The following is a 14,813-nucleotide window of genomic DNA, read 5'->3' on the forward strand; positions in this document are numbered from 1 at the left end:
AATGCTGCCCAACCCGGTGCCCTTTGTGGACATGCAGTAGCCAGGTCGTGGGAGAGACGCTGTGGGACGCGAGGACTGAGGTGAGAGAACACGCGGCAGACACCCCCGGCATAGCGTGGGGTGGGCGCGAGGCGAGGGGAGCCCCCGCGGGCTGCCATGGCGTGAGGCGGGGGACCACCGCGACCTGCACGGTGCGAGGCGCGCCGCGTGGCGCGAAGCGGGCGCGAGGCGAGGGCGGCTGGGGGCCCCGCGTCGTAGCGACGGGCGGTGGCGGTGGGGATGGTGCGGCCGGCAGAGGGCAGCAAGCGGCCGGGGATGGCTCCGGCGGGTTGGGCCGGTGCGACGGCCGTTTTCCACGCATCCGTCACTGTCACCGGGCGCGTGCGGCCACTTTCATGTCAGTTACCGCAAAAATAAAAGCGAGGCGGTCCGGGGCGCATCGGGCGCACTGCGAGCAAAGCTGGCGGGGACTGGCGGCTGTGAGGGAGCGCGCGTCCGGTGGGTGGGAACGGGAGAGAGCAGCAGCGCCAGGTGTTGCGCCAAGCCCCTGGCTAGGAGAGCGGGCAACGCAGCGGAGGTGGCGGGCGGCGCTAGAAGGTCGGGGAGCGGCGACAGACGAGTTGCGCCAGAAGCGGAGGTTTCGCCTTGCCGGCTCCGCGTTAGCGCTGCGGGGCGGCCCCGCACCCTCAACCGCGCCTCGGCCAGGGCTCCGTGAAGAGCTTCTACCTTGTGCTGTTTGGCCGTCGCCGGCTGCGCGGCGGCTCCTGCGGGCCCAGCAGCACTGCAAGGCAATGCCGTTAGCGAGTCGCCGTCACTCGGGCCCCTCCCCGCGCCGCCAGGGCTGCCTGAGTGCCGCCAGGCGCTGCCCCCTGCCGCGGCCGGGACTGCCGGGGTTCCCTACAGGGTGCCCCGGGCGGGTCGAAGCGAGGGCACGGTGCCTCCCCGCCGCTGCCCGGCGCTGGGGAGGCGAGGGGGAGCAGGAGAGTTTTAGTGACTCCCTCTCTCTCACCAGCGCTGATTCGGTTCCCCAGTCCCGCTCCTGGGACGGGAGCTAGGGACCCGCACCCAGGACTTGTGCCCGCCCGTGAGCTGCCAGGGGAATCCCTGGCGCTCGGGACGGGGCGGGGTATGTGTGTGAGGTGGGGGGGGTGGTGGTGGTGGAGGACAGCGGGGCGCCGCGGCTGCGCCGCTCTCGCCCTAGGTAGGATGGACCTGCCCCCCTGCCTCTGCCCCCATGTCCAATAAGAAGAGACCCGGCTTGACACCTGCCTATATACAGAGGACGAGAGCAACGTCTGCGGCGCTGGTCGTTGGAGGGGGGGGAACACACTAACCCAAAACACAACACAAGATCAGGCCAGAGCGGGGGGCTCGGTGGTACTATAAACCCCCCCCAAGACTATGACTTCCAGTAAAATTGAGATGCCAGGGGAGGTGAAGGCAGATCCTGCAGCTCTGATGGCATCTTTGCATCTGCTGCCTTCTCCCACTCTCAACCTTGAAATCAAATACACCAAGGTAAGTTGTGTTCGTTTGTTCTGACAGGGAAATTCATGGCTTTCCCTCCAAAGGAGGAATTTTACTTAAATCAATTTCATTCTGCCCTAGCCAATTTGAGTGTTGAAACTTGAAGGGGGGGAAAAAAAACAACCAAACAACAACCAAAAAACCCCCCAACAAAACCAAGAAAAAGAACAAACCCAAAACAAAAAGCCCCCAACAACCTACGAAAAGATTGCCTGGAATCTGTAATACAGGAAACAGATTTTTACCCTGTACTGCAAAACCACAGGATAATTGAAAAGCAAATTAGATCTGTTGGGACTGGCTTTGCCACTTCTCTTCAAACACATTTTCTACAGAGCTGTTGGGGTTTATTTTCAGTGCAAAATCAGTAGTTCTTGAATAAGTTTAATTTGCTTTTGATGTACTTCAGAGAAAGTTACTATACATACCAGTCTATCTCAATCAGAAAATAAAAATGTTTTCTTTTTTGAATTACCTTGTGTACCCAAGGGACTATTTTACAATTCCTGAAGGACTCTTAATACTACCAGGTTGTTACAGCACTGGAACAGGTCTCTCTTTTAACTTCTGTGATACTTGAATACACCCTTGAACAATATTGCAAGAGGACATATTTTTTTCCTACTAACCCTTAAGATTGATTTCCATAAAGAGGGTTAAGAACAAACCCATTGGGGCAATTTAGAAAAAATATGCCGTTTTTTCATGGTGTATTAAGGGACAAAATGTTTTTGTCTATTAGAATGTACTTTAAGAGCAGTCATTTGTTCGTAAATGCATTTTTTAAAAAATTCGTTGCTATATTTTGAATCTTTTTGCATCTTTAGTATCCTCAGTTAAAGAATGTTTTAATTGCTATTGGAGAGGTTTCAAATATATTGTATAAACAGATTACAATGTGTCAGACTTTGTTTCTAATTACTGGGTAACTTAATATGACAATAAGCACATCAGGACTGGAAAAAGGTGATAATGTTTTTATCTACTGGAATTACAACTTCAGAAGCTTTAAAGCTGATAGGAAACTCACTTTGGCTGATATAGTGTATTTTTTCCCCCTTTCCATATCACTTAAAAAGCTTTTCATCTTTTCTCTTTTTTTTTTTTTTTAAGTGGGTGCCAAAACTAATTTGTCCTCTAATTTGTTACAACAATTCCATGTTCTACAAGAATGCTCCAGAGGAAAGTCAAGAATTTTAGATTTCGTTACATTTTAAGGCAAACTGCAATATGCAAATTAAAAGGTGCATATGTTTTCAAGCATGGAATTTCTTTGAAAACAGTTTAAATAAGCAATGTAGTTATTTGATGTTGTGTGGTGTTATGCTTTGGGAGCAATCATACTATGCAAATGGTATTCAGTGTGAATTCTGTTTATTGCTGGTTTCAGTGTAAAAAATGCTTCTTGAGTGTTCAGAGGGTAATACTTGAGAGTAGCGTCTCAGTTTGTGTAGTAAGTGTACTTGTGCTTCTCTATTCTAAAACTAAAGAATTCGTTCTGAAAAATCTAAAAGACAGCAATCGCCAGCAATCACATCTTCTTACCTGTGAGAATGTAAGCTGGATAGTAGCCTTTAATAATTCAGAATAGTACTATAATCTTGGAAATATGTAAGATGTTACACATTTTGTACTCATGGAACAAAACAAAGTTATTTCACTTCACTATTATGCTGACAACAATAGCAACACATTTCTTGTAATCTTGGTTTTGAGATACGAGGTTGCTTTTGAGAGAAATTTAGTTTAGGACAGGTATCAAATATTTCACTTAGTGTATCTTCTGTCTCTCTCTGCCTGTCTTGCTCTTCCCTCCTTTTTCGCTTCCTCTGCAGGAAATAGAAGTGATTTATAGATAATTGGAGTCTTCAGCCTGGAGTCTTGTCTTGGGCATGACTTTTATCCAGGATCCACTTTCCCACCTATTACAAAGAAAAACAATCAAAAATGCAATAATGATTGTAACTTGATTCTTTCTTTTGAGGGAGTGGTCACTTCATGTCTTAAATGACAAACAACTTCCATAAACAATAAATAACATTAGACTAAAGCACTTTAGGGGAAAAAAAAAAGAAAGAAAGAAACAAGAACCTCAAACCTTGTAAAATCAGACATCTGTAAGCATTCCTAGCAGCCTTGCTCCTGCTTGTTAGCTGAGAATGTTAAATACACAACCAGGACACAGAATTCTTGAACCCTTTATTACAGCTGTCTCTGAATGTGAAATCCTAACCATTTGGGAGTTAATTCTTTATGAAAAATAGAGGTACCTGTGAACATTTAAACTAAGTGAAGTAATTTTACCATATGTTTGGCCAATTAAACCCTATTTCTGGAATTCTAACATTGGGAAATAGTTGTCTTAGGATAGAATGTGTTGATATTCCAGGGATCCCTAAGCAAGATTTGTTGAATATTTGTATTAGTTACCAGAAAAAAGTAGAGTTATCGTTCATTACTGCTTAAAACACTACATTGCTGTTAGAATTATGAAAGCTTCTTCCAAGAACATAGATAAAGGAAGTACTACCTATGTAATTTTCATGCATTCAATTATTTCTCAGAATTATTGAAACTTGTGAAATATTCTTCTGGCAGGTTTACTGAAGTAAGCAGATAGCTGTGTGTTCAGTCCTTCTGATCTGTACACCTGATGTAGCACAGAGAGTTTTCCATTGGTCAGAAATAATAAATTTAGTGATGATTCATAGAATCATTAAATTGAAAGTTACACAATGCAATGTTTTTATGTAAGATGTGCAGTGATATCCATCATGACTTATTAGAAATCAGCCTATGCTTCTCTGAAGAAAACAGCCATTGGAAATACTCTTCCTAGATTTTTAATATTTCTATCATGGTCTCTGTGAAAAATAAGAGTTTAAAAGTGTGTAGTAAGAACTGATGAATAGGATCCAGACTAGGCATGAAGATGAGTGTTAGGCACAGTGGGTAATTTTTTTCTGCAAGTCCTAAAGCTGCTACATGCAGGATTATCTCTCTTTTCATTGTTATGACTTTTTAGTTTTCTACTTGTTAACATTTGCATCTGCACAATAGGGAATCTTCCAGTGTTGCTTGGAATTAGGTTATTCTGTATCTCTGTTAGAGGCATGTTGATAGTGCTATGCTCCGTAAGTAAGAGAGCACATAGGTAGGAAGGGGAAATCCAGCCTTCTCCCTGACAACAGGTCATACTTGTACAAATGTCAGCTGCATGTCAGAAACTCTGACAAATGAGCAGGTCCAGAAATATAATATGCATGAGATAAGCCATAGTGTGATGTCTAGTAAAGACATGTTATTAGCATGCTTTGTACTGGAGGGATACCCCTGAGTTGATGGCTCTGAGAACCTGATAGCTTCTGAGGGTGATCAGAGTGTTTTCAGCTTGTTATTATTCTGATGCCTTCCTCTTTCATGCTCTTACAGAACTCCATTCTCCATTCTGAGACTTGTGTCTCCCTGGTATCTGACAGTAGATGTGGAATCATCCCAGTGGATTGAGTCCTCTGCAGCATTTTCTTCCTGCTGTCTCTGTTTGAGGGGCTGAAAGTGTTTCGTCAGGATGTGGCTATCTTTCGTTATGACATAATCCTAGTCAGCTTTACAAAGTATTTTCTTTGTGGTTTTAATAAGTCATATTGACTTTAAAAGTGAGCTTGGTATAAAATGAGGGCCCTAGAGTTCTGTCCTGTCCTACCTCTGTCACTAATTCAAATAATTGAGTGAACAAACATTCTCAGTTTGCATCATATTTGGGGCACTTACCAGGTGGATGTTTTACCTTTTGTTTCTTGGTTGCCAACTGATTAAAATCTGAGAAAGAGGTGAAGAACTTTCGCATGAGGAAAAGCTGAAGAATTTTTAGAGCTTTTTATAACGAGGTGCTCTAAAGTAGTGAAGTTAAGATGCTGTGGCAGTGAAGCTTGTGAATTAGCTGAAGACCATATGGTTTTGTCCTGTGTACAAGAGTTTGCCTGTATGTACTCTTAACACTACAGGCTAACATCAGATCAGTTGCTGCCTGATGTTAGCAGACCAGGTAAACTACCCAGCAGTGCAGCAGAAGACTATACGCATCACTTTGCATTAAGTGTGGGCAAACTGCTTCTGGGAAGACAAGAACTAACTAAATATATTTCAAATTCTTGTCATAACCGTTTGGGTTTGAAGCGTTTTGTTACTGAGTTTCTGTATTTTCATTCCCATTGGGTGTTCTTGGCGTTGCCCAGAGATGAGTGCTACAGAACACTATTATAAATTCTTTCCACCAAAATTTCTGGCCTGTGTTTTACAGGTAAAATTCTAGACTGACATTAAGATAGGAGGCAGAAAAATCTATTTTATTTAGAATAATATGCAGAATCTTTGTAATTTTTTGATCTAAAGGCAAGCTTTCACAAAGCTCAGATAAGTGATGAATACATGCTATTCCCCACCTGAGCAAGCTCACTCTTTTAAGACCTTTTGAGGTCAGATTCAGTGAGTGACACTTGAAATCAGCTAGCTTTTTGGGTCAGCTCAGTGAGCACTGTCCATTTAGAAGAGATAGGTCACAGAAAATTAGAGATGTTTGCATGAAGATTAGACAAATAGAACACCTATTTTAACCCTTTGTGGAACACTTCAGCATCTGATGCTGACACTAGATATGTTCCTATATATGTCCATCATACATTAAGTTTCAAGGTATATATTTAGATGCTTAAATCTGCAATTTGAATTCTCTTCTAGTGTGTGCATACTTTCTGGTTAGCATTACCATCCATCTACGCATATAGCAATTGCAAACTATTTATGCACTTCTTTCAAATTAACAGCCTGAATATAGGATCCTTTCTGTCCTTCTAAACCTTTAAGGTCTTCTGCACAAACCCAGTTTGCCCAGGTTTTGCATGAGGGATTGAGGAACAATTGTAGTCTTATGCATATCCAGACCCCTGCCTTTTCTACTCCAATACAGCTGCTGCAACCATGTTAATTTAAAAGCCTTAAAAATACAGAAAGTACCAGCTTGAAACTCGCAACAACTAGAAAAACTGCTGCAGATAACTATTCTACATTAACTGCTATTATTGCTATAGGTAACTGTTGCAACAGTGACCTGTTACTGTGTGGAATGTTTAGGGAAAAAAATGAATCTTTAGGGAAAATGCAAACTGATTTAATGCATCAAGCTGTACAATGCTATATTGCTGGCTAGGGGAAAGTTTTCTTCCCCTTGCCCAGTCTGTAAGGACAATTGATACCTAGAAGGACAAGAGCTATGCAGTTAGTGTTTTTTCTCATCTTTACAAAAACGTGTATGATTCTAAGTATTCATCTACAAAAGATGCATATATTTATTGGCATGCCAAAACCCAGAAGGTCAGTAATAGTCAGTGCATGAGTTGAAGTACAGACAAATTCATGTCCCTGCTTTGAAGCAAAGAGCAGAAACTTGAGTATGGATCCCTACACGCACACACCTGACAAAAATAAGTCCCTTTTTAGCTCTGTGTTCCATTCTGATCTTTGGAAGCATTTCCCACTGAAGTTCACCAATCCTGCTACGTTGCCATATTAAATTTCTGTCTTGATGTATCCATGTTTTCTGGTAAATCCCAACAATCCAAAACCTCTTGATGATATCTGCTCAGGTTGTCCATACAAAATTGTTCCCCACAGACCTTAGTGGGCATTCCTAGTTTGAAGTTATTTGCTGACATAAACTGCTTTGGTTTTGGGAGTACCACACAATGGAACTACTATGTCCATTTGCTGTCCCTGACAATTCACATTAGCAGTTGCCTTCAATAAGCTGTTCACAGATATTGCAAGTCACTGGGCAAGTGATCTTACTGCTGTGCTCAGTACTGGTGAGGCCACACCTTGAGTACTGTGTTCAGTTTTGGGCCCCTCACTACAAGGAGCAATGAGATGCTGAAGCACGTCCAGAAAAGGGGAACGAGGCTGGTGATGCATCTTGAACACAGGTCCTATGGGGAGCTGAGGGAGCTGGGGTTGTTCAGCCCTGGGAGAAGAGGAGGCTGAGGGGAGACCTCATCTCTCTTTACAACTTATTTGCAAAGGAGTTTTTAGTGAGGTGGGTGCCAGCCTCTTCTTCTAGGTAACAAGTGGTAGGATGAAAGGAAACAGTCTTAAGTTGCATGAGGAGAGGTTTAGATAGGATATTAGGAAAAAATTTCATCTAAAGGGTTGTCAGGTACTGGAACAGGCTGCCCACTGTCCCTGGAGGTGTTTAAAAGATGTTTACATGAGGTGCTTAGGGTCATGATCTAACAGTTGTGTGCAGGCAGATGTTAGGTTATGGTTGGACTCAATGATCTTAAGGTCTCTTCCAACCAGGCAATTCTATGATTGGGAACATATTGGCATATAAAAATAATCTGAACCCCTCCTTCCAACAGGCTTTGCTTTGGAAAATTTCATCTACCCTTAAGTTGCCCAAATGCTTTTTAACTTCAGCCCTAGTGCTATTTTCTTCAGTAATCTGATTAGTCTGAATATCTTTATCTGCAAACTATGTATCTTACTATTATTGATCTGTAAAAGCAGGTGAACCAAGGTATCGATTGCTAGTCACAGTAATGGAGGGGCACCTTGCTATTAACCTCTTTCCAGGGAGAATTATCCATTTATTTCCAGACTTTTTATCTTATCTCTTAACCACGTTTTAATCCATGGCAGGACTTTATCTTTCACCATATGGTTACTAACTTTCCTTAATAGCCTCTTGCTAAGGACTTTATCATCAAAAGCCTTTTTAAAGTCTAAATAAATTATATCCACTGATTCATCTCAGCTCCTCATTTGACTAACTATCTTCCAAGAAATCTCACAGGTTTACCAAGATAAATGGCAAAAGAGGAGTTCAGTGGTCAATATCGTAAATTCTTCCTGCATGAAGTCACATTTCTTCTTTTACAGTTTTGCAACTGTCTTTCCTAAACTGAACTGTAAACATTTTGCTGTTTATTTTTTGGAAGCTGTTTAATCCTGACCACTTCTAAAAAGCTCACATCTTTTAATCTGTTGGTTGTGTTAAGGAGTAGAACTTAAGTCTCTGAAACAAACAACCAAAATATCAACCTTACTTTAGTTGGAAGAAATGAGAGCCAAAAAATGCATTTATACAGAGACAACTTTGCGAGGAAGCTGTGTAAATACAATACCAGCACAGATGTGTTAGAGGCTAAAAAAATCTTCAGGAAGTTGCAGTTCTGCACAGTCCTTGAGCAAGGAATCCTCCGACAAGCGCCGGCATCCCTACTCAAGCACAAGTGCATGCATAAATAGCTATGTGAAGACTTAGACTACTGAGTATTACATGGAGACAGATGAAGTCTGAAAAAAAAATTATTGCCATCTAAGGGCCCAATTATGCATTACTTTTGTGCTTACCCAGATGAAGAGAGGAATGCCTGTTCAGACTGCATACATCTAATATTTTTTTTTCACCGAAACACAAGTTCCATATTTCAGAATTTGTCTAAATAGGTTTCTACTGACCAGCATTTTCTGTCACTTCTAATAGCAATCTACCTTTGTGAGGTAAATGCAACACATCAGTTTTAAGTTATGCAGTGTAACTAAGCTGTAGGAGTACTTAATTACTGAAAGTATGATATGTGAAGCCACATCAAAGTGTTGCTGCTGGAGCATTGCTGAAATAGTCTCCAATCGACAAAAGAAAAGGCGGCCTTCGTTCTTGGACACTCAAAGTCAGTTTCTTTCTTAGAGAACCTAGTGAACTAGATTTTTACCTTATGAGTTGAAACATAATACATTCCAGAATTATTGGGCTGAAGTGGGAAAACACTTCAGAGTAGAGTCCCATCCACATCAAATTCTGTGACCCAAATTAAAATGTTTAAGGTCAACTCAATCTCAGTTGACCTCAGCTGGAGGTAAAAAACCAAGGCACACTAGAGTGTATTGACCTTAATTTGCCAGGGATTCATAGGTAATGAAAACTTTGAATTGAACTCGGAATCTAAAAGGGGGACAGCTGTGGAGGGGCCTACAGCTCTTGTGGCTACACAAACAATCCATGTTGCTAGTTTTCATCTGGATTTCCAGTATGCTCCAATTTAAAATGAGTTACACAAATCTGTTTGGAAAGTCATAAAGGTGTAGAAGTTTTTGCAAAGAAGAACAGATTGCAGGCTCTTTGCTGTTCTTGGACGGCAAGAGGATGCCAGGGAGGCACTGTTCTCTTACCATGCTCTGGTCATCTAGCAATGATTACACAAAATCTATCAGTTTTGAATCAGAAACTATCAAAAAGTGCCTTTCCCTACAGAAATTTTAAGTGTGTATTTACACAGACTTCCCTCTAAAGTGAAACTGATTTATGTTCAAAGCAGACATATTTACTATTTCAGGTAAATACAGGTGTTATTTAACTGTAATATAAAAGCTGATCTTATCCTCTTGTGGGCAGGTCAACTTGCTTTAAACTTGGCCTCAAATGACTAGAGCTGGTCAGAACCTTGAGTTTACATTTCATCTAAATTAGGTCTCTCCAGTTGGAAGGTGCTTCCAGGTCTGTACTGTGGCATTGTTCTCTCATGCTTCAATGGGAAAAACACCACTTAATACATCATCTTCATCACCTCCCACACCACTCTAGTATGTCCTTAGTGGGTTTTGTGCAATTCCTGATGCCTGAGTTTTTGAAAACTGTAAGAATTGTGAAGAATTTGGGATTTATTTCAGGAACTTTATTTGAACTCTGTGCAGCACAGTGGGGACTGAAGGACCCTTGTCTTGGACCTGGCCTTTAAATGATGTTTGGTGTACCAATGGTGTTAGATTATTAATAAAGATGATTCCCCAGAACAAGTATTTTTTCTGTCATATTCTAGCATTCAAACTAGTGGATTTGCCTTTTTTTTTCCCCTTGGCCCTACAATACATATTAAATTTTGACCACGAATAAGATATACTTTGGTATAGCCAAGAAAGATCTCCCCAAACGAGCAGCCACTTCTGGAATTACCTTCAGTCTCCCTTTTATACCTTTCAGAGCTAGGTTGTTTTCAGAGTTCAGTGACTCTCCCACAGCTTATATGTACTTATTTGTTTAACTTAGGCTTCTCTTGGCTGTTTAATGTGTGTCACCTTTTTGGTGTTTTTCTTCAGGATACTTAGAAGCCATTTTAAATTTTTATTTTGTGTTTTGCAGCCTTTTAAATTTAGGACTTTGTTTCTTCTTATTACTATGTTTTTGGTGTGCATTTCATCTTGTATCTTGCTGCTTAGCCACCGCTTTACTTTCTTGCTTGTGCTTCCCATTTTTAGCGTTGGGAATGCAAATCTTTTTCACATTCTTAAGCCTCCATGCTGATTCTGTGGATTTTAATTTCCTAGCTTCAAGCAGGGAGTTTCTAAGTTACTTCCTCTTTTTAAAAACAAATTGCTTCTTGAAGTTTAGTATCCCAGAGAGTACGGCTTCTTCGTGTGTTCCTCTCCTGCAATGAAGCTGAAATTATTTATGTGGTAACCATTTCTCAGGGGTTCAGACACAACTTTTAGTCCTTGACAGGACTATGTCAAATGTTGTTTAGATTAGGATACAGAAGATTTTATGTTCTCTGGACACTTCATCAGTGCAGCTGTCACTGAACTAAAATGTAGTTACTTTTGCACCAATCTTACTGCCTTCATATTCTTTTCCACTTCAGTTGCTCTTATCCAGAAGTCACTTCTACTATTATCCTTCAGTGCCTCTATATCCGTAGGTTTCAGCCATATTTAGAAATGGTATGCCTATGATAATTCTCACCCTCTTAAGCTCAAAAATGCTAGGGTTTTTTCCTCTCTGTGATACAGTCCAAATCACCCATTTTTACACTTAGGTTCTTATGCTGGTTTGTAGGCATTTGCACTTTTCTAACTGTAAGATGACCTAGATAAAAATTGTGATCTAGTTAGCTGAAAAATCATGCACAGTCTTTTCAGCTCAACCAGTAAAGCACTTCCCATGACACTGCACCTCACTCTTTTTTATCACTTTGCTATATAAGAAGTCTTTAAAACAGAAGTTAGTTTTAAACTGCCTTTATTACTTCTTTACAGTCAAATTGATTTGAGAAGTCATTTGTGTAACTGCCAGTTGGATACATAGTTGGTTTTCTTTAAAAGAGCTGCTTCATTTTGTTGTTTGAAACTTATTTGGAGTTTATTTCAAATGTTCTTTGCATCCAGGCAAGTCCTCATTTCCGCTAGGTATTTTCAAAACTTTCTAGTATACCATACCATATGCATTTTACGTTTTCTCGTGTGCTTTTTTCCCAGCTGTAACAGAAATAATTTAAGTTTATTCTTGAGTGGTTAGAACCTACCAAGAAATTGCCACCTGCCTTTCAAAATTGTGGGGTTTATTTTATTCTCTCTAGTTTCTTCAGTTGTCCTGTATGGTTGCAGCAGTCCTTTACCAGAGAAACATACATATGCAATTTTCTGGACATCTGGCTAAGCCTTCACCCCCTTTTCCATCAGTGCTTGATATTTTGTCTTCCTCTTTTTGTCCTTATCACACTTTCTTTACTGTAGCTGTTTAATGGCCTCTCCTGTCTTTGCAATGTCTGTGGGATGCTCTTTTCCTGAGAGGCAAGAATCCAGCTGTGAGAATCCAGACTGGGTTAGCTGTGCTGCTGCTGACCTAGTCTTGGTGGTTCAGCCCTTTGATAGTGGTTTCAAAATCCATTTGTTACATTACTGAAGATATTTTTAGCTTGCATCACTCAACAGCAAGTGTTAATATTCTGCTCTTTCCATCAAAGCTTTTAGAAAGCATTAATTGATTCAGTCTCACTGTAAAACTGGTGACAAAGCTCCTTCACAGATGGGGGGTTTAAATTTGTGGGAGTGTAAACATGACTAATTCAGACAGTAGGTCAGTGTCAGAGGCAGGATCTCTTGCTAAACCAGCCAGGCTACTAGAAGAGAAACCCTCTTTTTCTGTGCATGCTATTCTAGGAAAGAGAAATTCAGATGAATTTCAGAGCCAGCTTTTGCACTTGAATGCATGACTACAGTCCTATATGGTCTTAATTGCACACTTCTCTGTGTGCTCACCTCCACATGCACCTACAGTACAGATGAAAAGACCCCTTCCTTTGTGCTCTTTACTCTCTTTCTGTGTCACTTTAGCAGCAGTTGTCCCTGTTACTCCCTTGAACGTTGTCTGGGAGGCAGTGACCTCTTTGCTGGAAGATACGAAGCTGGTGTTTGCAGTATTGCACCCCTCTGTACTTTTCTGTTAGGAAGAGTGTTTCAATTGATGTGGTGCAGTGACAGTACTGGAAGCCCAGGTATTTGTTCCTGGTATTGTTTCAACTGGCTTTTCAAAGGTTTTGTTTTAGTAAGGTGCTCCAACTTGGAGGGAGAAGGAAAGCCCTGCTATTTACATAACAGCCAGGAGCCTAGTGCAGCACATGTCCAGCAACTAGTGCAGGACAGCTCTTCCAAGACAGTTCCTTTTAATGTTTGGATTCTAGCTGAAACACAAATGTGTTCATGCTCTTGCTCTCTGTCTCAGTTAATTTCTCTCCTTGAGGCAGCAACAGGACAAATAATTGATAACTTATTGCCTGCTTAGAATCCTTTACCTGCTTTCCTAGAGTGATTCCCTGTGACTGGGAACCTTTGTAGTCAGCTCTTCCAGCTGTTTGCCTAAATGGTCTTTAGGGAGACTAAAGGCAGTGAACCTGGAATAACAACATTTGACTTCAGCTAGGTCCCATGAGAATTTAGTTATTACTTAATGGATTGAATTGGCGACATACCTCATACCAGATAACTGCCAAAGGTTGCCTGAAATTAACCTTCACAAAAGGTGAGTTACTGGTAAGCTCCTTGCAGAGAGCCAGGCACTGGGTAACACGTTTGCTGCAGTTAATACTGCTTTTCATACCTCTACATGCCAATAGCATCTGCAATTCTTGGGTGAAAAATTTCTCAGATTAAAATCTTGATAGTGATTTTAGCCACTTAGTGATCATGTGTCATCGTGTTCACTACAGTGAGCATAAATCCTGTCTTGTAAACTGCAGGGAGACTAATGAGGTATGCCCACACTCTGTTATCATTACAAGGGGTTCCAGCAGAGAAAAAGGGAATTTGGGTAGAAAAGGAAAAACATGAATTTTAAAGGAAAGGGGGAAAAAAAATCTCAACTCTACACATATAAACATTTGCTTTTAAGGAAGGATTTTTATTGACAGGACTTAAAATCTACTTTGCTCATTTAAGGAGATTTCTGTATAGTTAGGTTTTTGGTTTGCCTTAGTGCATGCCTTTAATGCTGCATGTTTGGCAAAATTTGAGGGTCATGTTTTTAATTTGCACACTTAAAGTTGTTAATCTGCTTCTATTTAAAGGTAAATAGAAGATCTCACTTTTCACCCAGGCCTACATACATCTCTATACAGAACAGCTTGCCAGTCAAATATAAAAAATGTTAAACTCTATTAAATGTAGGGATTATTTTGCTGTACCCTGAAGTGTTTTATTTGCTTGCGATTATAATCAGCTCTTACAAGAGTGCTTCACATCCAATTTTAGTCTTAGCACCACAGTGTACTTTGGGGCGTAAATTTGTGAGGTATCCAAGAACAGCAGGATGCTTTCTTTGACAGCTTAAGCCCAGTTCTCCCCAGTCAGCCTTATGAATGAGAAAAAGTAGAATGACCTGTTCCAGTTTCATATATGTACAGTCAATGGCTTTCCAAAAGAAAGAACTGGAGGAGAAATCAGAACTGAACTCTGAGGAAGGGATTCTTGCTAAAGGTTTCTTCTCTTCAGAAGAATATTGTAAAGTAAGTAAATAAATTTCCCAATACTTTTTATTAAGAAGAATTTACAGCCTGAGAGATTTCATTGCAGCAGTCAATAAGAGGACAGGTGTTGGGTTCCTTTGTATCTTCTTGAAGAGCAAAAAGGATTTCTAAATCAGGCTTCTGGGAATTGTTCTCTCACAGCTTTTTCTAACAAACACAACAATTTGTTTTAAAGGCTTTCACCAAAGATGGCATAAGAGGTAATCCCCATGTTGTAAGTGGGTACTTAATGTGATTTAGCTTAATGCTGATGATGCAAAGCTATTTTCCCCCTAGCCCATTAAGAACATCCAATTTTCTGGTAGACTAACGCTTCTGCTTACTATCATAGAGATAAGTGACTGTTTAACCAGGACAATGAGGAATAGTTTCAAACCAAGGCTGCGAAACTGAGTGGCCACAAAACTGGTCATTGTGAAAGTTCAGTTTGGGAAT

The 14,813-nt window shown here is 41.0% G+C and overlaps 1 protein-coding gene across 3 annotated transcripts in view; it reads left to right on the forward strand.

Moving 5' to 3' along the window:
* ALDH1A2 (aldehyde dehydrogenase 1 family member A2) overlaps positions 1-14,813 on the forward strand; it is a 54,916-nt gene continuing 40,103 nt past the window's right edge. For 2 of the 3 annotated variants that reach the window (XM_054387926.1, XM_054387927.1), the window contains exon 1: positions 1,402-1,518. In XM_054387926.1, coding sequence (XP_054243901.1) covers positions 1,402-1,518 — 117 coding nt within the window. Of the gene's footprint in view, positions 81-1,401; positions 1,519-14,813 lie in introns of those variants that run through there. The other variant, XM_054387928.1, reaches the window with a different exon arrangement.

Source organism: Indicator indicator, chromosome 16 (genome assembly GCF_027791375.1).
Source record: "Indicator indicator isolate 239-I01 chromosome 16, UM_Iind_1.1, whole genome shotgun sequence".
Lineage (NCBI taxonomy): Eukaryota > Metazoa > Chordata > Aves > Piciformes > Indicatoridae > Indicator > Indicator indicator.